The following is an 18864-nucleotide window of genomic DNA, read 5'->3' on the forward strand; positions in this document are numbered from 1 at the left end:
ATCATTATCGGAAATAGTTTCTGAGATTTGATAGTTTTGTCCTCAAACGAGTATTATCATGATGCAAGCTCTTGTCAATCGACAAGGTTAGGAAAATTATCGTACTATTTATAGAAACTATATATGTAATCGACAACGTGACCGGGATTTCCTGTTCATTTGTTGATCAGCTGTTTCTTGAAAAAGACGAACGACGATACTCTCAACATATCGCATTTTTACATGTCCATGAGTTGTGGTGAGTATTATATAAGTTTATCAATATCAACGAGAATGGATATAGATTTATGATATACATTTAAAAGTAAAACCAAAAGCATTTACATGAAATTGAAATCAGCTTCGTCATAGTTTTGCGGGATCGACAATAAAAGGTTAATCTAAGTAGACTTTGGATACACTATAATCATAGGCTTTTAGCTTTTAAAGATATTTTTTCACCGGGAAGCAACGGTGACATTTTATACTGGAGACTCGAGTTTTTATATAACACCATAATGACAATAAAGCCACGTGATAAGTAAACAATTTCACGTGATATAACTATAAATACATGGTCTGGATAATTTTATTTACATTTTATAAATCATTTTGAACATGTAACAAACATACGATTTTAGATAATATTTTAAATTTGACATAACAAATAGAAATAACCCAAGATCAACTGAAGTCGGCTTTTAGTTTTGGCCATCAAAGGAAGTAAGTTTACATTTACAAATGATGATAATGTCTGTCGTCTACTTTACAAGAGAAAATAATTTAAACTTTTAACTTTACGTGAAACATTTTTTGTGAATGTTAGTGTGCTTTTAAAATGTCGAAAATTGCAGTGGCTACTTTATGATCAGCAAAATGGCCCACAATATTAAGATTCGCGCTTTGGTGCAGAGATTCTTAAATATGAAGACAAAGTCTCTATATTATAAAATTGCAATCAGTATTGTGTGAGGCACCGGGTAAAAGCGTGTTACAAATTCCACTGATAATTCAAACAACCTTGATATAATAGAAATTACGAATACACCAGAGACAGTCTGCTCGGACGAGGGAGGGAAGGGGTGGGCGAACGCAAGAAGCTAATTATTTAATTCTTTTATTCTTGGTTGGGGGAGGGGGGTGGCGGCTATAATCATAGTCTTTGAATTTTATTTTATACATATTCTGTTTTAATATATAACGCACCGGAAGTTCAAAATTCCATGTATTTGAAACACCCGATGATAAGTTTGTTGGAATTATACTTAAACGGGTTTTTACAAACTAGATAAATAAATAGAACATAACTATGAGCATACTATACTAGCTTGTCAATAATATTATCTTATACCTTTCATCGAACAGTTAGATAATCATGATGTCATATAATGATCGTAAAGGAAAAACTGGTTTGTATATTATCATCCCCGTTAAGCGTAAAACTCACTTCATCCTACAAGCTACTACTTTGATAATCGCTATCTTGTATCCTGCCTATCAATTATTTATCTTTTTAACACAACTCTCATATCGCATTTTATACATAAATTTGTTATATCATGATACAGAATATATTAAACGTTCCGTGATCCAGATAATCGACGTAGGTATATTGTATCGGGCATGTACTATAGACTGTATTAAAAACTTGATTCAACTTGATCAAACACTCCCTGAGATCTTCACAGTTCATTACTTTTTTTGACCTAAATCAAAGAGGTAATATAACTCCGTTGTCATCAAGTACATTTTATGATGTAGAGTAACAAGGGTATTCGGTCAGTATTCCCTGTTCAAATATTGACAGGAAACCCAACCAGGCGGGTAAATAACTATTGCAGAGTGACCGAGGCGTCCCGGTTAAGTTTCTAAGACATACACGTTAGAGGTTCTCTTCAATAATGATTAGTTATCTTGGTTTATTTGTTCATTTTGTAGGTAAAATGATTTCATGATGACGGGTAATCAAAAAGAAAGAATAACGGAAGAGGAGGTGGAGAAGTTGACGACAGATCGGACACCTGAGGCACATGATCTGAACACTGCCGAGGAAATAATAGATCCTCGAATACCTATAGATAGAGGATGGGCCTGGGTGGTTATGATAGGTATGGTCCAAACGTATGTCAAAAAAATACTGGCTGGGCATCCCAATTGAACATAGATAGTATTGCCTATATAGTAGTTTGCTTCTCGTTATCTTGCTGGAAAGCAGTTTTATGCAAGTTGACCTTAGAGAAGTGACTATAGAACTGAGCAACATGAATGGAGTGGGGTCTGGAGAAGGGTTCTCCCTCTAAGAAAATGTTGAAAATTTGAGTCGATATCCTGGGTTTTGCGGCGATTGCTGGGAGCAAATTATTGTGATTCAGAGGACTAGAAATGGGAGTCGATGGGACAGAATCTTGAGATCTGCCCGTCAATTCCGCCTGTTTTGTGAGAGCTAACAGAAAATTTGTACAGTCTGTACCATTAATGTTTAAGTGAGCGGTTCACTATAACCGAGAATATATGATAGGGATGAGGTCGTATAAGATCAGAGGAGTGGATGAAGAATGGTGCTATAATGGATTCGAGCACCGTATAATGTGTAATTAAGCTTTTAATGTTTTGGGACTGGGCCTAAATTTCCTGGCATTTGAGTTCATTGATGGTAGCAAATTCTTGACAACAAGAGGATAAGAAATTGGACAGAATCTGGAGGCCTACATGACAATTCCGCTTGTTTTGTGAGAGTTGACAGAACATTTGCAGAACCCACTGAGAGATTCACTATAACCGTGAATATGATAGTGATGAGAGCGTATAAGACCACAGATCAGGATTGCTATAAAAATATATCGAGCGCGGTAGGCGTGAAAAAATTTCAGACAGCTACGTATAATATTTGGAACCGAGCTTTTTCAGATTTGGGACTGGGTCTGAGGAGATTTTGTCTTACGGGGGCGCTTATTTGGTCTCATCCCCCCCCCCCCGCCCCGAAATATGCACTTGTGGGTCCATCATCAACAATTTCGCTAGAGCTACCAATAAAGCCTAGTTTTAAAACGTTCCAAAGAAAACGATCCACCCAGAACTTCAAATGTAAAATTAGAATTCAAGACTACCTTTCGAAAAATTCGACATTCCGTTGCGGTGCTTCCTTGTACTACTTTAATTGATTTAATTATAATTTCAGCTTGTATGTTGAATGCTACAATAACTGCCGGATATGGACGAACACTGGGTTTACTTTTTGTTGAATTTCTGGACTTGTTCAAAGCTTCGGCAACAATAACAACTCTAGTATTTGGTGTTATGGCAGCTGCTCTTAGTATATCAGGTACATATTTTATTGAAAATGTTTGTTTACTTTTATCTAATGAGTAAATTTTTTGCAAAAAACCGATATCTTAGTATATCAGGTACATATTTTATTGAAAATGTTTGTTTAATTTTATCTAATGTGTAAACTTTTTTGCAAAAACCGATATCACGGTCGAAAATGAAAGTAACAATCACCGAACCCTTTTCATCTGGCCTTCTCAGATTTGCTTTGAAAAGGTATATTTACATAATTGACAACAGAACAAACAAAACAGTATCTTCCTGTAGAAATTTAGCATAAATCTGTAGGAAAAATTATAGGATTTGTACTGCAGAAACTGTAGAATATTTGGGGTTGTTATTTCCTACAGGCTCCCAATATTCTGTAGAATACTATAGCATTTCATCCTATAGAAAATCGGATAGCCCTGCCCCCCCCCCCAGCTCTCTAGTACCTACACTGGTCTTCTATAGGACCTTTTGCTAATGGTATACGTTGACTACAGCCAATTAGTGCCATCGTTAAACCGATAACGACGGAGCCCAACACCTTCGTTAAATTAACGCAGCTTTGAACAATCTACACTAGGTCAGTTTTCCGAAAAGATGTAGTGACTTAAAGGGATGACCACAATGTGTTGCTTGGAATTTCAACCAATTCATAAATCTTCTAGGTTTTATCACGATGAATATCATACTAGAAAAAACTACAGTAAGAAAAGTTGTGTTGGTTGGAGTCTGCCTATCATCTGGTGGAGTTATATTATCTTGTTTAGCTAATGGAGTACCTTTCTTAATATTTACACAGTTTCTTGTTGGTAAGCAATTTAGTTTCATTTAAATCTTGTTATTTTAGTTATATTTTGTTTATTCTTTCCTTTCTTGCTTTTTTCGTTTATTTAAACATATACAGCAGATCGGGATTGCTTATTTTCTTTGGTTTGCTCCATGTTAGATTGTGCGTGACTGCAACAACATCTAACCTATTACCATACCAATGCCTACCGCTCTTTATCTTAGTTTTATAGTCATACTATATTTCACACTTTCCTATTAATTTATACCTTTTGTCATTTAGCTGAGTGCTTATTTTTCTTTGCATACCAGTTAGGACCTATTTGCTTCTCTTTTATTTTCAGGAATAGGACAAGCCAGCATAAACTCACCAGGACTGGTTCTAATAGGGCGGTACTTTAAAAAAAGACGTGCATTAGCCACTGCTGTGGCAAAAACCGGCATCAGCATGGGTTCATTGACATTTCCAATTTTCATTAGATATCTTTTGGACACGTTCGCTTTAAGGGGAACTTTGTTGATAATGGGTGGTATTCAGTGTCAAATGTTTGTGTTCGCTTTATTGCTTCGTGGACCTGAAACATTTGCACCAACAAAGCAAGTTATAGTTAAAATCACGAAACCGGAACCACCCGAGAAAGCAAGTTCTAAAATAAACATGGAAATGAAGTGTCTAAGAAGCATAAGTCAAGACCAGAAAGCACAAGGAATTCCTGAAAATGGTATGGCTTCTCCCTTACCTGTTCAACGCCTGCGCACAGTATCTGACGGAGCTAAGTACGCGGTTTATAAAAGACAGCACAGTAGAACAGAATCGGGATCAAATCAAAGTTTTATTGACTCCCTTTCGAATTCAGGAATATTGAAATATGTGAGTAACTCAGATTTACTGTCAGTATCCACGACCGATGTCAGAGCAGAAACCTCAACAACTTCAGAACTCAGAAAGAAGACAAGCGAATTAGCATCCAATAAAAACAAATATTTGTGCAAATTGACTAATATCATAGATTTTTCACTGTTGAATAATTTTAAGTGTATTTTACTTATGTCGATTGCTTTTTTTGCTGTTACAATATTTGTATCACCCATTTATCTACCAGCATTATTCATAGAGCTCGGTGCAAGCGAATCGGATGCAGCTTTATTTTTAACTGTAGCTGGGGTGTCAGATGTTGCGTCAAGATTGTTTGTAGGTGCCATTGCTGACCTGGGAATCATTAAAAGACATCATATAATGATGATAAGTCTTTTTATAGGAGGTATCTCAGCTCAATTCACACGATATTGTACAAGCTTCGGACTTCAAATCGTTTATTCCTTAGTGTATGGTTTATCTGTTGGACCCTATGCAGCTCTACTTCCAGTGATTCTAACGGATTTTTTGGGCATTGAGAATCTGGGCAAAGCGATGGGATTTATTTCTTTGGTCCATGGCACTGCTATTGGTGCTTTTCATCCGATAGTAGGTAAGTGTGTAACTAATCGAATATGAAGACCGTCAACGTATAAAATATGTCATGGTTAAACGCTATATATTTGCACGGTGTGCCCCAAGATAAAAAGAGAGAGAGAGAGAAATGGGGTTTAACGTCCACTCGACACTAGGTCATTTCTGGACTAACATATGGTTTAATTTTATTTCAATAATTCGCTTGCGCGTAGGGGTGTTTAGCAGTGGGGGGAAACGTACAGCCGGGGATTCGAACCATGACAGGCCTTATGATACAGCACGCACGTGCTAACCATTCGCCCCCCCCCCCCCCCCAAAGGTAAAAAATGAAATGAAATGGGGTTTAACATCCTACTGTTCTGCTCCTAAACTGGGCTAATGAAGACGGTCATACGCCATAGAGTGTGCTATGAGGGAAATTTTGCCCGGGCAGCGGCACTATCGCCTACTCTTATATAGAATTCAAACTGCCAAGGGATCTTTACGTGCATTCCAATGTATACACGGGACCTCGGTTTTTCGTCTCATCCGAAGGACTAGACAAGGGGAAACCACGCCAGAAATTCTGGATGAACTTTCTCGGCCAATGCAGGGATCGTCTTACCCACTTAGCCACGTGATCCCCCAAGGTAAAAAGTAAACGTTACAGATTATATAAATGAAATATCAACCACTTTAAAAATTTGTCCTTTCAAACATAATTGGGTCATCTAATGTTATTTTTATCTGAAAGTATGTCATTTTGTAATTATTATAGATAACGCCAGTTATCATCCATTTATTGTCATGCCTGCAACCTTCTTCTGGTAAATCATCCCGTGAGTTCCGAGTGCATCTTGCATGTTTTCTACATATTGGCGGCTATGTTAATGTGTGAAAAATGTATGACATGAAATAATGTTTTCCAATCGATGGTACATAGATTCGCGACTGTCCAGGAAATAATACATATATTTATTCTCTTTCAGGTGCCATACGAGACACAACGGGAAGCTATGTAATGGCGTATCATCTGGTGGGTACAACGTGCCTTGTTGCGGTGATTTTGCTTTTATTTGTGCCATTAGTTTCACGTTTAGAAGAAAAACGTAAGCGAAAATTTTCTGTTGAAACTGATAAGAAAAAGGCAAACTCAATGAGCTGAGGGAAACTTTTTATGTGAACAACAATATTGGTAGTTGGGCCTTTACAAACAATAAATCGGAATATAAAATGATATTGAGTGTCCGTTACGAAACGCTTGACTATTATCGTGGTATTAGTACTGCGCATGTGTGTATGTTTGTGTACATATTTGTGTGTAAAAAATAAGTATGACTCTATCTGTTGTTTATGCATGTATACGAAAGAACAATAAATGAGAAGTGGTATCGTGTTCTAGAAAGAGATATATACTTTACTCCTTGCACTTGGACTTGGCTTCAGAACCCGATGCTAATGAGTTGTTAGCTATGTCTGTGTGAACACATCAGATGATATCAATTTTCGCTTTAATCTACAAGAGGCTTCAGTCTCTGCATTTTATGTTTTACACCAGAACGGTAAACAATATTCTACGTGTTGTTTACCAGACTAGCCACCAAAGATTAACAGCCAACAATGCTTTCTGTGAATATAAAATAAATTTATAGATTTATAAATGTTATGACTTTAAATTTTCTATATTTATATGTTATATAATGTTTTATAATTTTATGCAGAAAATTTTATAAACTATATAAAGATGTTCAACTCAATGTACAAATGTGATACTGATATTTTATTGTTATATTGAAATTATGTTTCGTTTTAATCATATGTTCAAAGATGCTACATTAGTGGTTAATCGTCTAGAATGGTCAAAAGCACTCCAGTATCCCTCAATATTGAACTCTTATAAAGTCCATCTTCTTGACATTTCTTGTCGTAACCTAATGGACTTGGATACCAGGAGCTTGGTTTAACAAATATTCCACAGAAACCAGTTTATCAACTGACACACTCTTTCAAAATAACTGTTACCGCACAATAACCTATAAGCGTATAGGCTATTAAACCAACCTATGCTGCATCTGGATATGATAGGATTGTAGTCAATTCTAAAAGTATGAAGATAGGGTATTGTTTGCACATTTCTCTCAAACCTGTGAAGTGTGATCCTATAGGACTCTTTCGAAATTCAGAATTTCCAGGTCTTGCACAATAGTACCGGATGATGCGTAGCTAAAATTTGTGGGGCTTATACACGAAAAAAGAATATGTGACTGACAAAAGTATAATCATGTACCCACGAGAGCTCCTGAAATAAAAGATGAGCATATAGCTCATTTTTCTTTTTTAAAAATATCCTAAATAGTGTCTTGATGTACCCATGCGAGCTCCTTAAATAAAGGATGGGCATATAGCTCAGTTTTCTTTTAAAACGTTGGGGCCAAGGCAACCAGATACAGAAATATCTTATAAACTTTTGGACTCGGCAAAGGAGAATTAGCGTCTAGTGGTTTGGAAAGAATAAACACACACCGTCTCATGCATGCTCGTGCTTCCTTCATAAATCTACTGGGTACAATAAACACCGGAGCCAAATGTGTCAACCCAGATAATTTATTAAAGTATAATGGTTCAATGGTTCTCAGCAATCTTAAGAAACTCATTTTATACATGACAAACACATCATAGTATTTCCTTCCACACGCCTTAACTAAGATGCACAGTTTGCGTTGCATGTTTATATGCTTTATATTTTGACATTTATATGCGATGACACGCCAGCTTACTGCGCTATTTATATGTATTCGCACCATCAGCTTATTGCGTCAAATATAATATCCCATCACATCAGCATAGCGCTATTCGTATGCCTTTATACCATCAACATTAATTAACTGTTTCAAATGCCTTATCATACGCAGCAACTGTATATTTCTTTTTGGTCGTTTCTCAATAGGAATTGGGGAACGAACTGTGTCAATAGTATGTGCAGTCCCTTTCTCTTTTTCCCAAAACTTAGAATTTCTAAGGTTATTGCCTTAGCATCTTATTTCGTCTGGTCTGTCCCAGGCTTGAAATTACTTTCCCATTTTGGTCATTTGTGTGAAATCGCTTTATGGGAGAAAATCCGATACGCAACAGTAGGGATTACCCAAACTTCCAATCGTTCATCTTGATACTAAACAAATCTGTATAAACCAGATTACGATTTTGTAAGACATGGCCACTTATACACAAACCACAAGAAATTATGTCTGTAGATGTCTCATCCCCACGTACTCCCTACCTATATGTGTTAAACCCACATTCAAACATTGAATATCTTATAATGATGAATCTATATTTTTTAGGAATGGGTCAAGCAAGTGTAGATTCACCAGGATTGGTGCTAGTGGGACGATACTTTAAAAAACGGCGAGGTTTAGCTACCTCCCTAGCGAAAACGGGTACCAGCATGGGTTCCTTGGTATTTCCATATTTCGTTCAATATCTACTTAACACATTTGCTTTAAGAGGAACTTTGTTGATAATGGGTGGAGTTCAGTGTCAGATGTTTGCATTTGCTTTACTGCTTCGGGAACCGGAGTCATTCGCTCTAGAGTGTAGAAGAAAAAACAAAAACACAAACAATAGATTATCGGAAATCACAAATCCTAGAGTTAACATCGAAATGAAGTTGCTAAGAAGCATAAGCAATGACCTAAAGATGCCACAGACAATGCGTCCGCGTACTCAGTCCGAAAGCGACAAGAACGCGGTTTATGAAAGGCACCTCAGCAGATTAGAATCTGACTCAAATCAATCTTTTTTAGATTCTTTATCGCAATCTAGAATTCTTAAGTACCTTAGTAACACAGATTTAATGTCCTTGTCGGCAGCTGATGCAAGTACAGAAACAATAGAAGAAGTCATATCAAATGACAAATCCCAAACGGACACACACAAGTCTTGTAAATGCAGATATTTGTGCAAGTTATCTAACATCTTAGATTTGTCGTTGCTGAAGAATTATGTCTTTATTTTACTTATGATTATATCTGCTCTAGCTATTGGGATGTTTTTGGGGCCTGTTTATATACCCGCCCTGATGATAGAAAACGGGGCTAACGAGAAGGACACGGCCTTATTTTTAACTGTGGTTGGTGTTTCGGATGTTGCATCAAGATTGTTTGTAGGGGCTATTGCTGATCTGAGATTTATTAAACGACATCATATAATGATGACTAGTCTCCTTCTTGGTGGTATCACATCTCAATTTACTGATTACTACACAACTTTTGAACTCCAAATGGTTTTCTCTCTAATATTCGGAATGTCTCTTGGACCATATGCAGCTTTACTCCCTGTGGTTCTAACAGACTTTTTGGGCCTACAGAATCTTGGTAAATCAATGGGATTTCTATTTTGTGTACATGGTGCTTTTATTGCTGCTTATCATCCACTTGTTGGTGAGTTTTTAAATAAATATAATTTTCTTTACTAAAATTGGTATAATTATAAGGAAGAATACCAGATTCAAATATTTCATAGACGACTACTCAATCAGACTGAAGAGTGCTGTAAAATGTAGAAGGAAGTATGGTAATAAAATACTATTCCAATTTGTTCTAAAAAGGTTTATCTATGCAATATGGGCAAAAATACCCTTATTCGTACTTCTTTTTCTTATACTATTTCTTGGATTTCAGCAAAATGTTGAATGTTCCTCGCACGTTGTCGTGGGATACTTATACAAAGCTACTTGAAGGATTGTGAAGTTCTTCGGTTCACATGAGTCTCAGAGTGGCATATTGAAGAAGGCGGTTTAGACATTTGCGACTTCGTTTAAATTTGGTATACATGTAAATGTTTAATAGATTAATAGGGATAATGACGGGGTACCTTCCAGCTGTTGATTTGATAGTTTCTCATAGCTTATTATGTATACCAAGTATTCGCAGTGTTATAATGTGTGTATTCTGTGGACCTCCAGGAGGGAGTAGATCACAATAAACTAAAGTCTCCATATTAAAAGTAAAACACACATAGGCTGTAAATTGAAATGGTAGATTAATGAAGTTCATTTAGGAGGTTTAATATGTGGTAGTGCTAATCTTTTGATTTTTTTACAACGTCTATGCACTGTTTTATTTTTAGGAATTTTCTAATTGCACACGGGGCAATTGCTTTGGGTTGTCGAGGGGATTTGGAATCACCTGAATCTTTCAAGAATCAGAATTTCCCAACAAAAGACTACCCATTTGTTCCGACTCCAGTGCTCGTGGACACGCGGTATGTTAAAATTACAATGTCGATCAGTTTAATCCAAAAGGATTTGGAAAAAAGGGAGCTGAGATGTATAGCATTTGAGGTAACAAAGATTTGCATTTATGTTTGTTTTTTCAGGAACTATAAAAGATACGACTGGAAGTTACGTAATGGCTTTTCGTATTCTTGGTGCCTTATGTCTCCTTGCTGTTCTACTTCTTTTCTTTATTCCGAAAGTTTCAAGACTTGAAAAAATACGTCAACAAAGACTCTGTGCTGAAATTAAGTTAGAAGAATCCATCCTTTGAGCTAGGAAGCTCTGCACATGGCTATAATAATTCATGGATGGATGGTTAGCGTTATTGTAGGTTAAATTTTGTTTATTAGGCAGGGTTTTTTTTGTTTTGTGTTTTTTATATCGAATTCAGATAATTCAATTACATATTTCGTGTAGTTTATTTTTATGTCAACATAAGACAGGGTTATAGTCCCTTTGTTACAAAAACTTGATTTTCATCGATGGTTTTGATAATATATGTACCTTCCATAGTTATTTCCTTTTGTTACGGAGGCTTGTTAACACCATAAAGACTTTGGACATGATGGGAACTTTATGTTTTAGCAACTTCAATATTATGATCCTACCTTTCTGAAATTTTATTCAATTGAAAGAAAGAACGACACTGATTTTCAACGACCTTTAATAATAACTTTCAGGGTTATTCCCCTTTGTGGCGGAATCTTGATAGCACCTAGCACCCAGGAGGCTTTACATATATTTAGGTCATAACTGTTTGAAAGACTTAGCTCCTGGCAAGTTATGTTTAAATATTTCAATATTTGGATATTTGTTATTAATAAATGTTTATTTTTGCGTTTAGAAAATTTATTTACAAAGCTTTCCAGTAAATGTATTAGCAATATATTTGTTATAAAACTATATGTTTTTTTGTTTAAATATATATTTTGTGTTGTGATTTTTTTTATTATAGTTTAAATATAAATTACGTTTATTTTATAAAGCTTTTTGCCAAATAGTATAACTGTTTTTAATGGTCTTTTAATCAGTGTGTATGTTAATAAATGAGTATTTTGATTTAAAATATGTTGGGTTGTTTGGTTTTCTTTTTAAATACAGTTTTAATGTTTCCAAAAATTTATGTTTACAAAGCTTTTGATTAATTTATGATAGATAGTATATTTGTTTTTTTATATCATGTTTAACTTCTCGTATACTTAATCAGTTAATTTTATTTCCTATGTTAATGAAGCGCTATATAAATCGAACAATAATAATAATAAAAATAATGTTAATGTGAATATGGGGACTTTTAAAAGACAAGGACTTCTTCCAATTTTAAGTGTTTTTTATTTTACGCGAAATCGAATAAGTACAATTTATCCTATTTGATAGAATAAGCACATTTCCTTGTACATTATCCCAGAACAGACACGAGGTTTCTACACCCTCGCCCTTACACACTAATGTAGCCTATATTATGTTGCGTTAAGGGGCGATATCCGAGCTATTCCACGAATTGTCATACAGTACCCGAAAATCTTGCTGAATCTGAAAGATTCCCAGAAGAATTTCTATATCTAGTACATGACTTTGCGATTTCTGTTCAAAAAGAAACATTATAGAGAATAAGGAACAGGGAAGATATTTATTTCGGAAACATATATCATAATATGTCATTATATTGCATTCTATGTATTTTAGACTTAGTCTGTAAAATCCTGAAAAAGGAACAAATTTAGCCACTGATAATAAAATATAAGCTGGATATAAAAGACATGGGTATTACTGCATGTGTTTTCATAAGAATCTAGATTGGCTCTTGTCGAAAGATAATGTCTACCTTGTCAACATTATATGCAATTATTAAAGATGACAGTATAAATAATTGTATGCAGACATCACAGACATAAAAAAAAATAAATGTCAACATATTCTATAATTGTTTGCAAAAGGAAACAAGCGGTTGACATGCAAGATACGTCCACATTTTGCAAGAGGTGGACAGAGAACAGACTAAAATGGGATTTTGCATACAATCACAGGCCATAATCCAGGATGTTACGGTCCGACATGCGTTAATATGTTTTTAAGTTTCATCTGGGTCAACCAGCTATATATTGATCATTTTCGTACAATCACGGGCCATAATCCAGGAAGTTGCCGTCTGATATGCGCCAATATCGCAAGGAACGGAGATCTTTGGGATATAAACATGTTTTAAGTTTCATCAAAATCGGATAAAAATTGTGACCTCTAGAGGGTTCACAACCTTGGCATTACATGTTTTTACACTTTTTGTGTAAAGGGGAGCGACCATTTTGACGTGAAGTTTCGGTCCGATTTTCGCGAAATTCGAACTCACCCATAATCATAGTGTAACGGTGATATATATGAACGTTTATTAAAATAAAATATAAAGTGTGACGTCTAGCGGTCCATAAGCTACAAACTCGATTTTCCGTGCAATCATGGGTCATAATCCGGGAAGTTACGATCCGACATGCGCAAATGTCGAAAGCAACCTCTAGAGGGTCCACAACCATGGAATTACACACTTTACACTATCGGGCTGAAATATGGGCGTATAAAATTGAACAAGTCAACAGTGAGGCTGATGTCCCCCGCCGAAATCCCAAAATAAATAAATGACAAATATTAATTACATGTAATAGCACATTCATTTTTTTTCAAAAGTATCAAATATCAAACTGATTATCAACTATACACTAAGTTTCATCACTCTCGAATCTATCACATAGAATCAAAGTTATCTTGTCCCAAAGCATCGACCAATGAAATTGCTTAGCTCTGCTTAGCTTTAGCTCGAAATGTTAATCATTGAACTCAGTGAAGACATTGACCTAATGAACATTATATCAAGTTTAAACATTCTACCTCAATTAAAAGCAGAGTTGCTATGTTCCAAAGTCTTGACCAATCAAATTGCTTATCGCTCCTTAGCGTAAGCAGAAAAGTTTCATCATCGAACTTAGTCAAGGTAATGATATAATGAGTATAATGAGTATAATCTATACTCGAAATTTCATTACTCTCACTTAATTAAAACTAAAGTTATCGTGCCCCAAAGCATCAACCAATCAGATTGCTTATTTCTGCTTACCGTAAGCAGACAATGTTTATCATCGAACTCCATCAAGGCATTCACCCAACGAACGCCTACACCAAGTTTGAAAATTTTTACCTCAATTAGAAGGAGAGTTATTGTGTTCCAAAGTCTAGACCAATCAAATTGCTTATCGCTCTGCTTACCCGGAGCAGAAAATGCTCATTATCGAACTTAGTCAAGTCATTGATGCGATTAAACTATACACCAAGTGTCCGCACTCTCACTTAATTAGAACTAAAGTTATCGTGTCCCAAAACATCAACCAATCAAATTGCTTATCTCTGCTTACCCGGGCGGACAGACAGACGGACGAACCCATTTTAATAGTCCCCTGCTTTCTTCGAAAGACAGGAGACAAAAAAGGGAGTTAATTACCTTTAGTTACATTCACACTTTTGACAACCATCCTCCTTGATTTTTAAGCCCTTCTCGCAATACATCGTACACATTACTTCAGGACAACCTGTAGAACAGACAACAACCTATTATAAGACAATATTCACTAAAAACGCATTATAGTTTTTCCAACAACAAGTTATAGGCATTACCAAGTAACCAATCTCCTTATTACAATCAGCGTCAAAAATAATCGGGCAAGCTCATAATTAATTTTGCAACAATAATTTTCAGAGGTGTAGGATGGAGGGCCTGATGTCTAGTCGTTTGGATGGGACGAACAACCGATGTCACGTGTACTCATCGGCGTGCACATAAAAGAACCCTTGACAGTTGGAATTCGAAATAGGAGTAGGCTGTAGGCTATAGCGCCACTGTCCTGACAAACATTCCCACAAGTCGATGCAGAACAGTACGTAGGACGTTAGACTCCATTTCATTTCCATTATTAAAGCAAATGAAGAAAGTAAATGGAATTCATATCGTTGTAAATATCGTCTAATACAGATTGGGGAATACTGTTTTTTAGTGATACATGTTTAAATTCATTAACTTACAACGGCACTGTTTGCAGCCATCGGGTCCAATTGTATTACCAGTTGGACAAAACATTGCACACATTACATCACCACAACCTATGTAATACAACAGAATGATTGTATGGTAACATCAAAAATACACATTAACAAAACCGGTAATAACATAAATAATGTATATTAATATAATGGTAATAATTTTCAATAATGCACATTACATTACCGGTAATAACATCTTTAATACACATTACAATACCGGTAATAAAATAAAGAATGTACATTACAATACCAGTGTCGCAGCCTAACTCGATCGGTACCCGCAACTAGCCTGTTCCCTGTACAGTTGTTTCAATTTATTTTATGTTGCTTCAATTCATTGTCTTTATGAAATACTCTATCCCATTTCAATTTTATGTAAATTCATCTTTTTTATTAGGAAATCTCTACAATTAATTATAACTGGGTCTATATAATTATTGCAAATCAAAAATGCAATTGTTGTCTTTGACGAAAGCTGCACAATGGTCCATGACCAGGCGAGCAATACCATAACAGTTTCCATAACACTTTTGTTGAGCTATTCCGCGTTTATCACATAGACCTATATTACAATATAAATTATAACTTACAATCACACGTTGGGCATCCATCTGTATCATGAACACGGCCTGTTGGGCATAATTTAGTTTGACAAGCTAATGGTGGACAGTCATCTGCTGATACGCAGGCTACAAATAAAATATTAAAAAACACTTTAAGCTATTAATAATTATATCACAAACAAAAGTACTTAAAATAAATTAAGTCGATCCGTTAATGTCAAGTTCAACAGGTTCTTGGAGATAGGATTTTTCCGACAAACTCAGACACAGACATATTTATCCTGGGCCAAAGGTTTTGAGATTTGCTGGAATTACAAAATTTGGTTCTGAAAAATCTAAAGAAGTGACGATATGAATCTTCTGGGATAATCCGAACTTAAAGATATATATTTAAAATTCTGTATTCTAAATGTTTTTAATATCTGATTTTAGATGTTAATATTTGGATTTTACATACCTGTTACAAGAACGACCATAAATACTACTAAAACCTGCATCTTTTTAGAATGATAATGTCTGTTACAAATCACGATTTGAGGACACTCATTTCAGTTTAACTGATTCCCCGTATTTATAGGTTGTTGTTGACAGTGATTGATGTTATCTTTTATTAATATGTTCCGGCATTGATACACAGGTTTAAATATTTATTTCGGATATTATGAGGTTAATTATATATTAAACAATAGATAAGAAAGGTATACGCCAAAATGAAAGCTGTTGCACATTTGTATCAGCCGCAGTTTTGGCCGTTATCTTATCTGGATAATAGATATTTCCATATTGAAGGAAGGAACTTGGCTTAACTTCTGGGGCTGTTAAAGGTCACATGAACTGAGAGCTGAATGGTGCAATAAATTGTAGTGCTTATAGCAGAAGTAACGATTAGCCGTTGAATACGGCCATTCTGCATTGGCGTATCCAATTGATTGGTGTCATTTTCTAAGGTTAGTCGACACACAAAAACATCAACAATTTGTTACCTTTGTGAACTCCTCAATTCTCAAATGATTGGCGGTGACATGTGTTCCAGAAAGAATAGCCATTTACTGTCTCCTGCATTACACCCATTAATACATATATCTAAATTGGAATTTAATTGCAGAAGCCAAAGCTACTTGACAGATGAGTCGTGGGTCAAAAGACTGTAGAATTGTTAATTCACTCACTCACTAGTGGTACTACTAACTGGGTGATTCACTGTAACTGTGAATATGTTAGTGATGAGATAGTATAAGACAGAGAAGGAGTTGAAGAATGATGGCATAATGGAATTGAGCGCCGATATCTAACTGAGCTTTTAATTTTTGAGGACTGGGTCTGAGGGCACTTTACCTCAATGGGGCGCTTACTTGGTCTCTGAAATGCCCTGGACTTTAGGGAGAGATTTTGCAGAATTCTGATGGTCAGAAAACACCCCATTAATTCATTTAGTCTGGGACCGACTGCGATGAGCACTTTTTTTGAGACCGACTATTTTTTTTGCCATGGGGTGAAAAACATTTTTTTCAAACATGATAAGTCGACAAGGTTATTTTATACTAAAGTTTTGCGTGAGTAGAGTGACGTGTGCAGTGAGCACTTATTTTGATACCGACTGCTCATATCTTACGACCGACTGCACTGATCTTGCGACCGACTAGTATTTGGGATCTATTCTGGCATTATTTGTTTACCTCATTAATTCATTAAGACGGCGACGCATAATTTTGAGACCGACTGCAGTGACTGCACTTATTTTGAGACCGACTATTTTTCTCCCTGGGGGAAATTTTGTTCTTGGACCTACATACTCACAACAGAATAAGAGTGAAACACATCATTTTTTCAAACATGATAAGTTGACAAGGTTGCTTTATACTGAAGTTTTGCGTGAGTAGCGTGACGTGTGCAGTGAGCACTTATTTTGATACCGACTGCTCTTATTTTGCGACCGACTGCACTGATTTTGCGACCGACTATTTTTTTTCCTGGGGGGTGTACCACCTCCCCCCCCCCCACATTTACGCCCCTGAGCATGTGGGGGGTGGGGGAGGAGTGGGGGGGGGACTATCCCCGGCCTAAACGGTAAGCGTTAGATCCTTCCTTGCGATGATGATATCGATAAATCCTGTCAAATAGCTCAGTCGAATAAATCAGTCAATAAAATCAGTGAAATATCTCAGTCGAAAAAAAAACAGTCAAATAATCCAGTCGAAAAAAAAAAACAGGCAGATAATTCGAGTCAGTCACCAAACGTGGAGCGTATATTGGTATTTCTGCTTCCGTTCACCCGATCAATTGCATAAAATACATAAAAGAAGCTATGATTGGTTATCTATTTTTAGATATCCAACCAACATCGATGTATTATTATTCTGAGGCAAATTTGGTTAATTTTTGATTAACCAGTAATATGTCGTTATATTTCCTGAATTTACCGAAATCGACCGGCATAACCGATTCCGTGTTAATACTTACCAAATCCGGATCACGCATGATCAATATAAGTATGTAAATGAAATGAAATGAAATGGGGTTTAACGTCCTACTTATAAGTATGTAAAATGCAAGGAAATTTACTTGTGATGTAAAATAACGCTTTGTTTCAATATGAATATTTTCGGGATTAAAACTTTTTGAAAGATACATATATGGTTTCTAGCGTCATTTTAGCATATATCTGGGGTAATTTGCTAAAACACAGGCACAGATTTAATACAAGAACATGACATAGGCCTACCAATTACACGTACTATACGCTTAAGTTTTTACTGATGTAATAATAATCAGATGTATACGATTTTGACAGTAGATTTCAAACAAAAAACGTGACCACCATCAGACGCCAGTAATAATAATCAGATGTACACGATTTTGACAGTAAATTTTAAACAAAAAACGTGACATCAGACGCCAGAATACCCCAAATCATGTTAAACTGGAATTCAAACGGAGCTTTTCGTGCCACCGAACAGGTAACAATCTTCTAACACCGTTCGACATACTTTTCCCGAATATACATGTATTGATGGCGAATCATTAACATCAAGAATTTTAGCGCCAAAAACGAAACGAACACGAAGGTAAAAGTTTCGCCTTCAGTTTCGTTTTTAATGATCGGGTTCCAGTCAGCTCTAGGCTATATAAGTTCAGCTCTGAACGTAGGTCTCATTACACTCACGAGAACTTACGTTCTCCCCAAAAATGGGAATAAAATTAGTTTTCCAAGTCCCGATTTATTCATAGAGGTGTGGATTTATTTATTGAGAAAATAAAAACTAAATTAAGCCCAGCTGCCTTTGGTAGCGGCTAACAACAGCCCCGAAAGGCGCAGAGGCAGCCCTTGACGCTGCTACTAGCATGTTAAAATGACTATAACAACTTGCTGATACTTTTAGGCTAATAATAGGCGGATCGGGTGAAATTAAGCTAGCATATGAAATACCTTT

General features: G+C 35.9%; 2 protein-coding genes and 1 long non-coding RNA gene across 10 annotated transcripts; 2 read left to right on the plus strand and 1 right to left on the minus strand.

Annotated features, from left to right (window-relative positions):
• On the plus strand, positions 1–6687 carry LOC126830945 (monocarboxylate transporter 14). Of its 2 annotated transcripts, none has more exons than XM_050561476.2 (6): positions 1–238; positions 1918–2087; positions 3158–3301; positions 3960–4103; positions 4425–5549; positions 6502–6687. In XM_050561476.2, the coding sequence occupies exons 2-6, from the start codon at positions 1931–1933 to the stop codon at positions 6675–6677; spliced, it is 1746 nt and encodes a 581-aa protein (XP_050417433.1). In that variant the 5' UTR covers positions 1–238; positions 1918–1930; the 3' UTR covers positions 6678–6687. The 2 variants fall into 2 exon arrangements, with proteins under 2 accessions (XP_050417433.1, XP_050417444.1); XM_050561487.2 differs by lacking the exon at positions 1–238 and adding an exon at positions 608–702.
• A 2171-nt stretch (positions 6688–8858) lies between these two features.
• Positions 8859–10002, plus strand: LOC126830976 (monocarboxylate transporter 12-like). The gene has a single exon (XM_050561581.2). It carries the CDS (start codon positions 8958–8960, stop codon positions 9984–9986), a length of 1029 nt encoding a protein of 342 aa, XP_050417538.1. The 5' UTR covers positions 8859–8957; the 3' UTR covers positions 9987–10002.
• Positions 10003–12400: 2398 nt separating this feature from the next.
• On the minus strand, positions 12401–17632 carry LOC126830987 (uncharacterized). 7 transcript variants are annotated; one of them, XR_008788642.1, is made up of 7 exons: positions 17110–17632; positions 16417–16489; positions 15891–16037; positions 15461–15559; positions 14853–14930; positions 14275–14362; positions 12401–12490 (listed from the first exon to the last, which is right to left on the minus strand). It is a non-coding gene; the product is annotated as an uncharacterized LOC126830987 (long non-coding RNA). The 7 variants fall into 7 exon arrangements; XR_007684083.2 differs by having other exon boundaries at positions 16417–16516; XR_007684081.2 differs by having other exon boundaries at positions 16417–16639.
• Positions 17633–18864: the final 1232 nt, after the last annotated feature.

The sequence above is a fragment of the Patella vulgata genome, chromosome 1, assembly GCF_932274485.2.
Source record: "Patella vulgata chromosome 1, xgPatVulg1.2, whole genome shotgun sequence".
Lineage (NCBI taxonomy): Eukaryota > Metazoa > Mollusca > Gastropoda > Patellidae > Patella > Patella vulgata.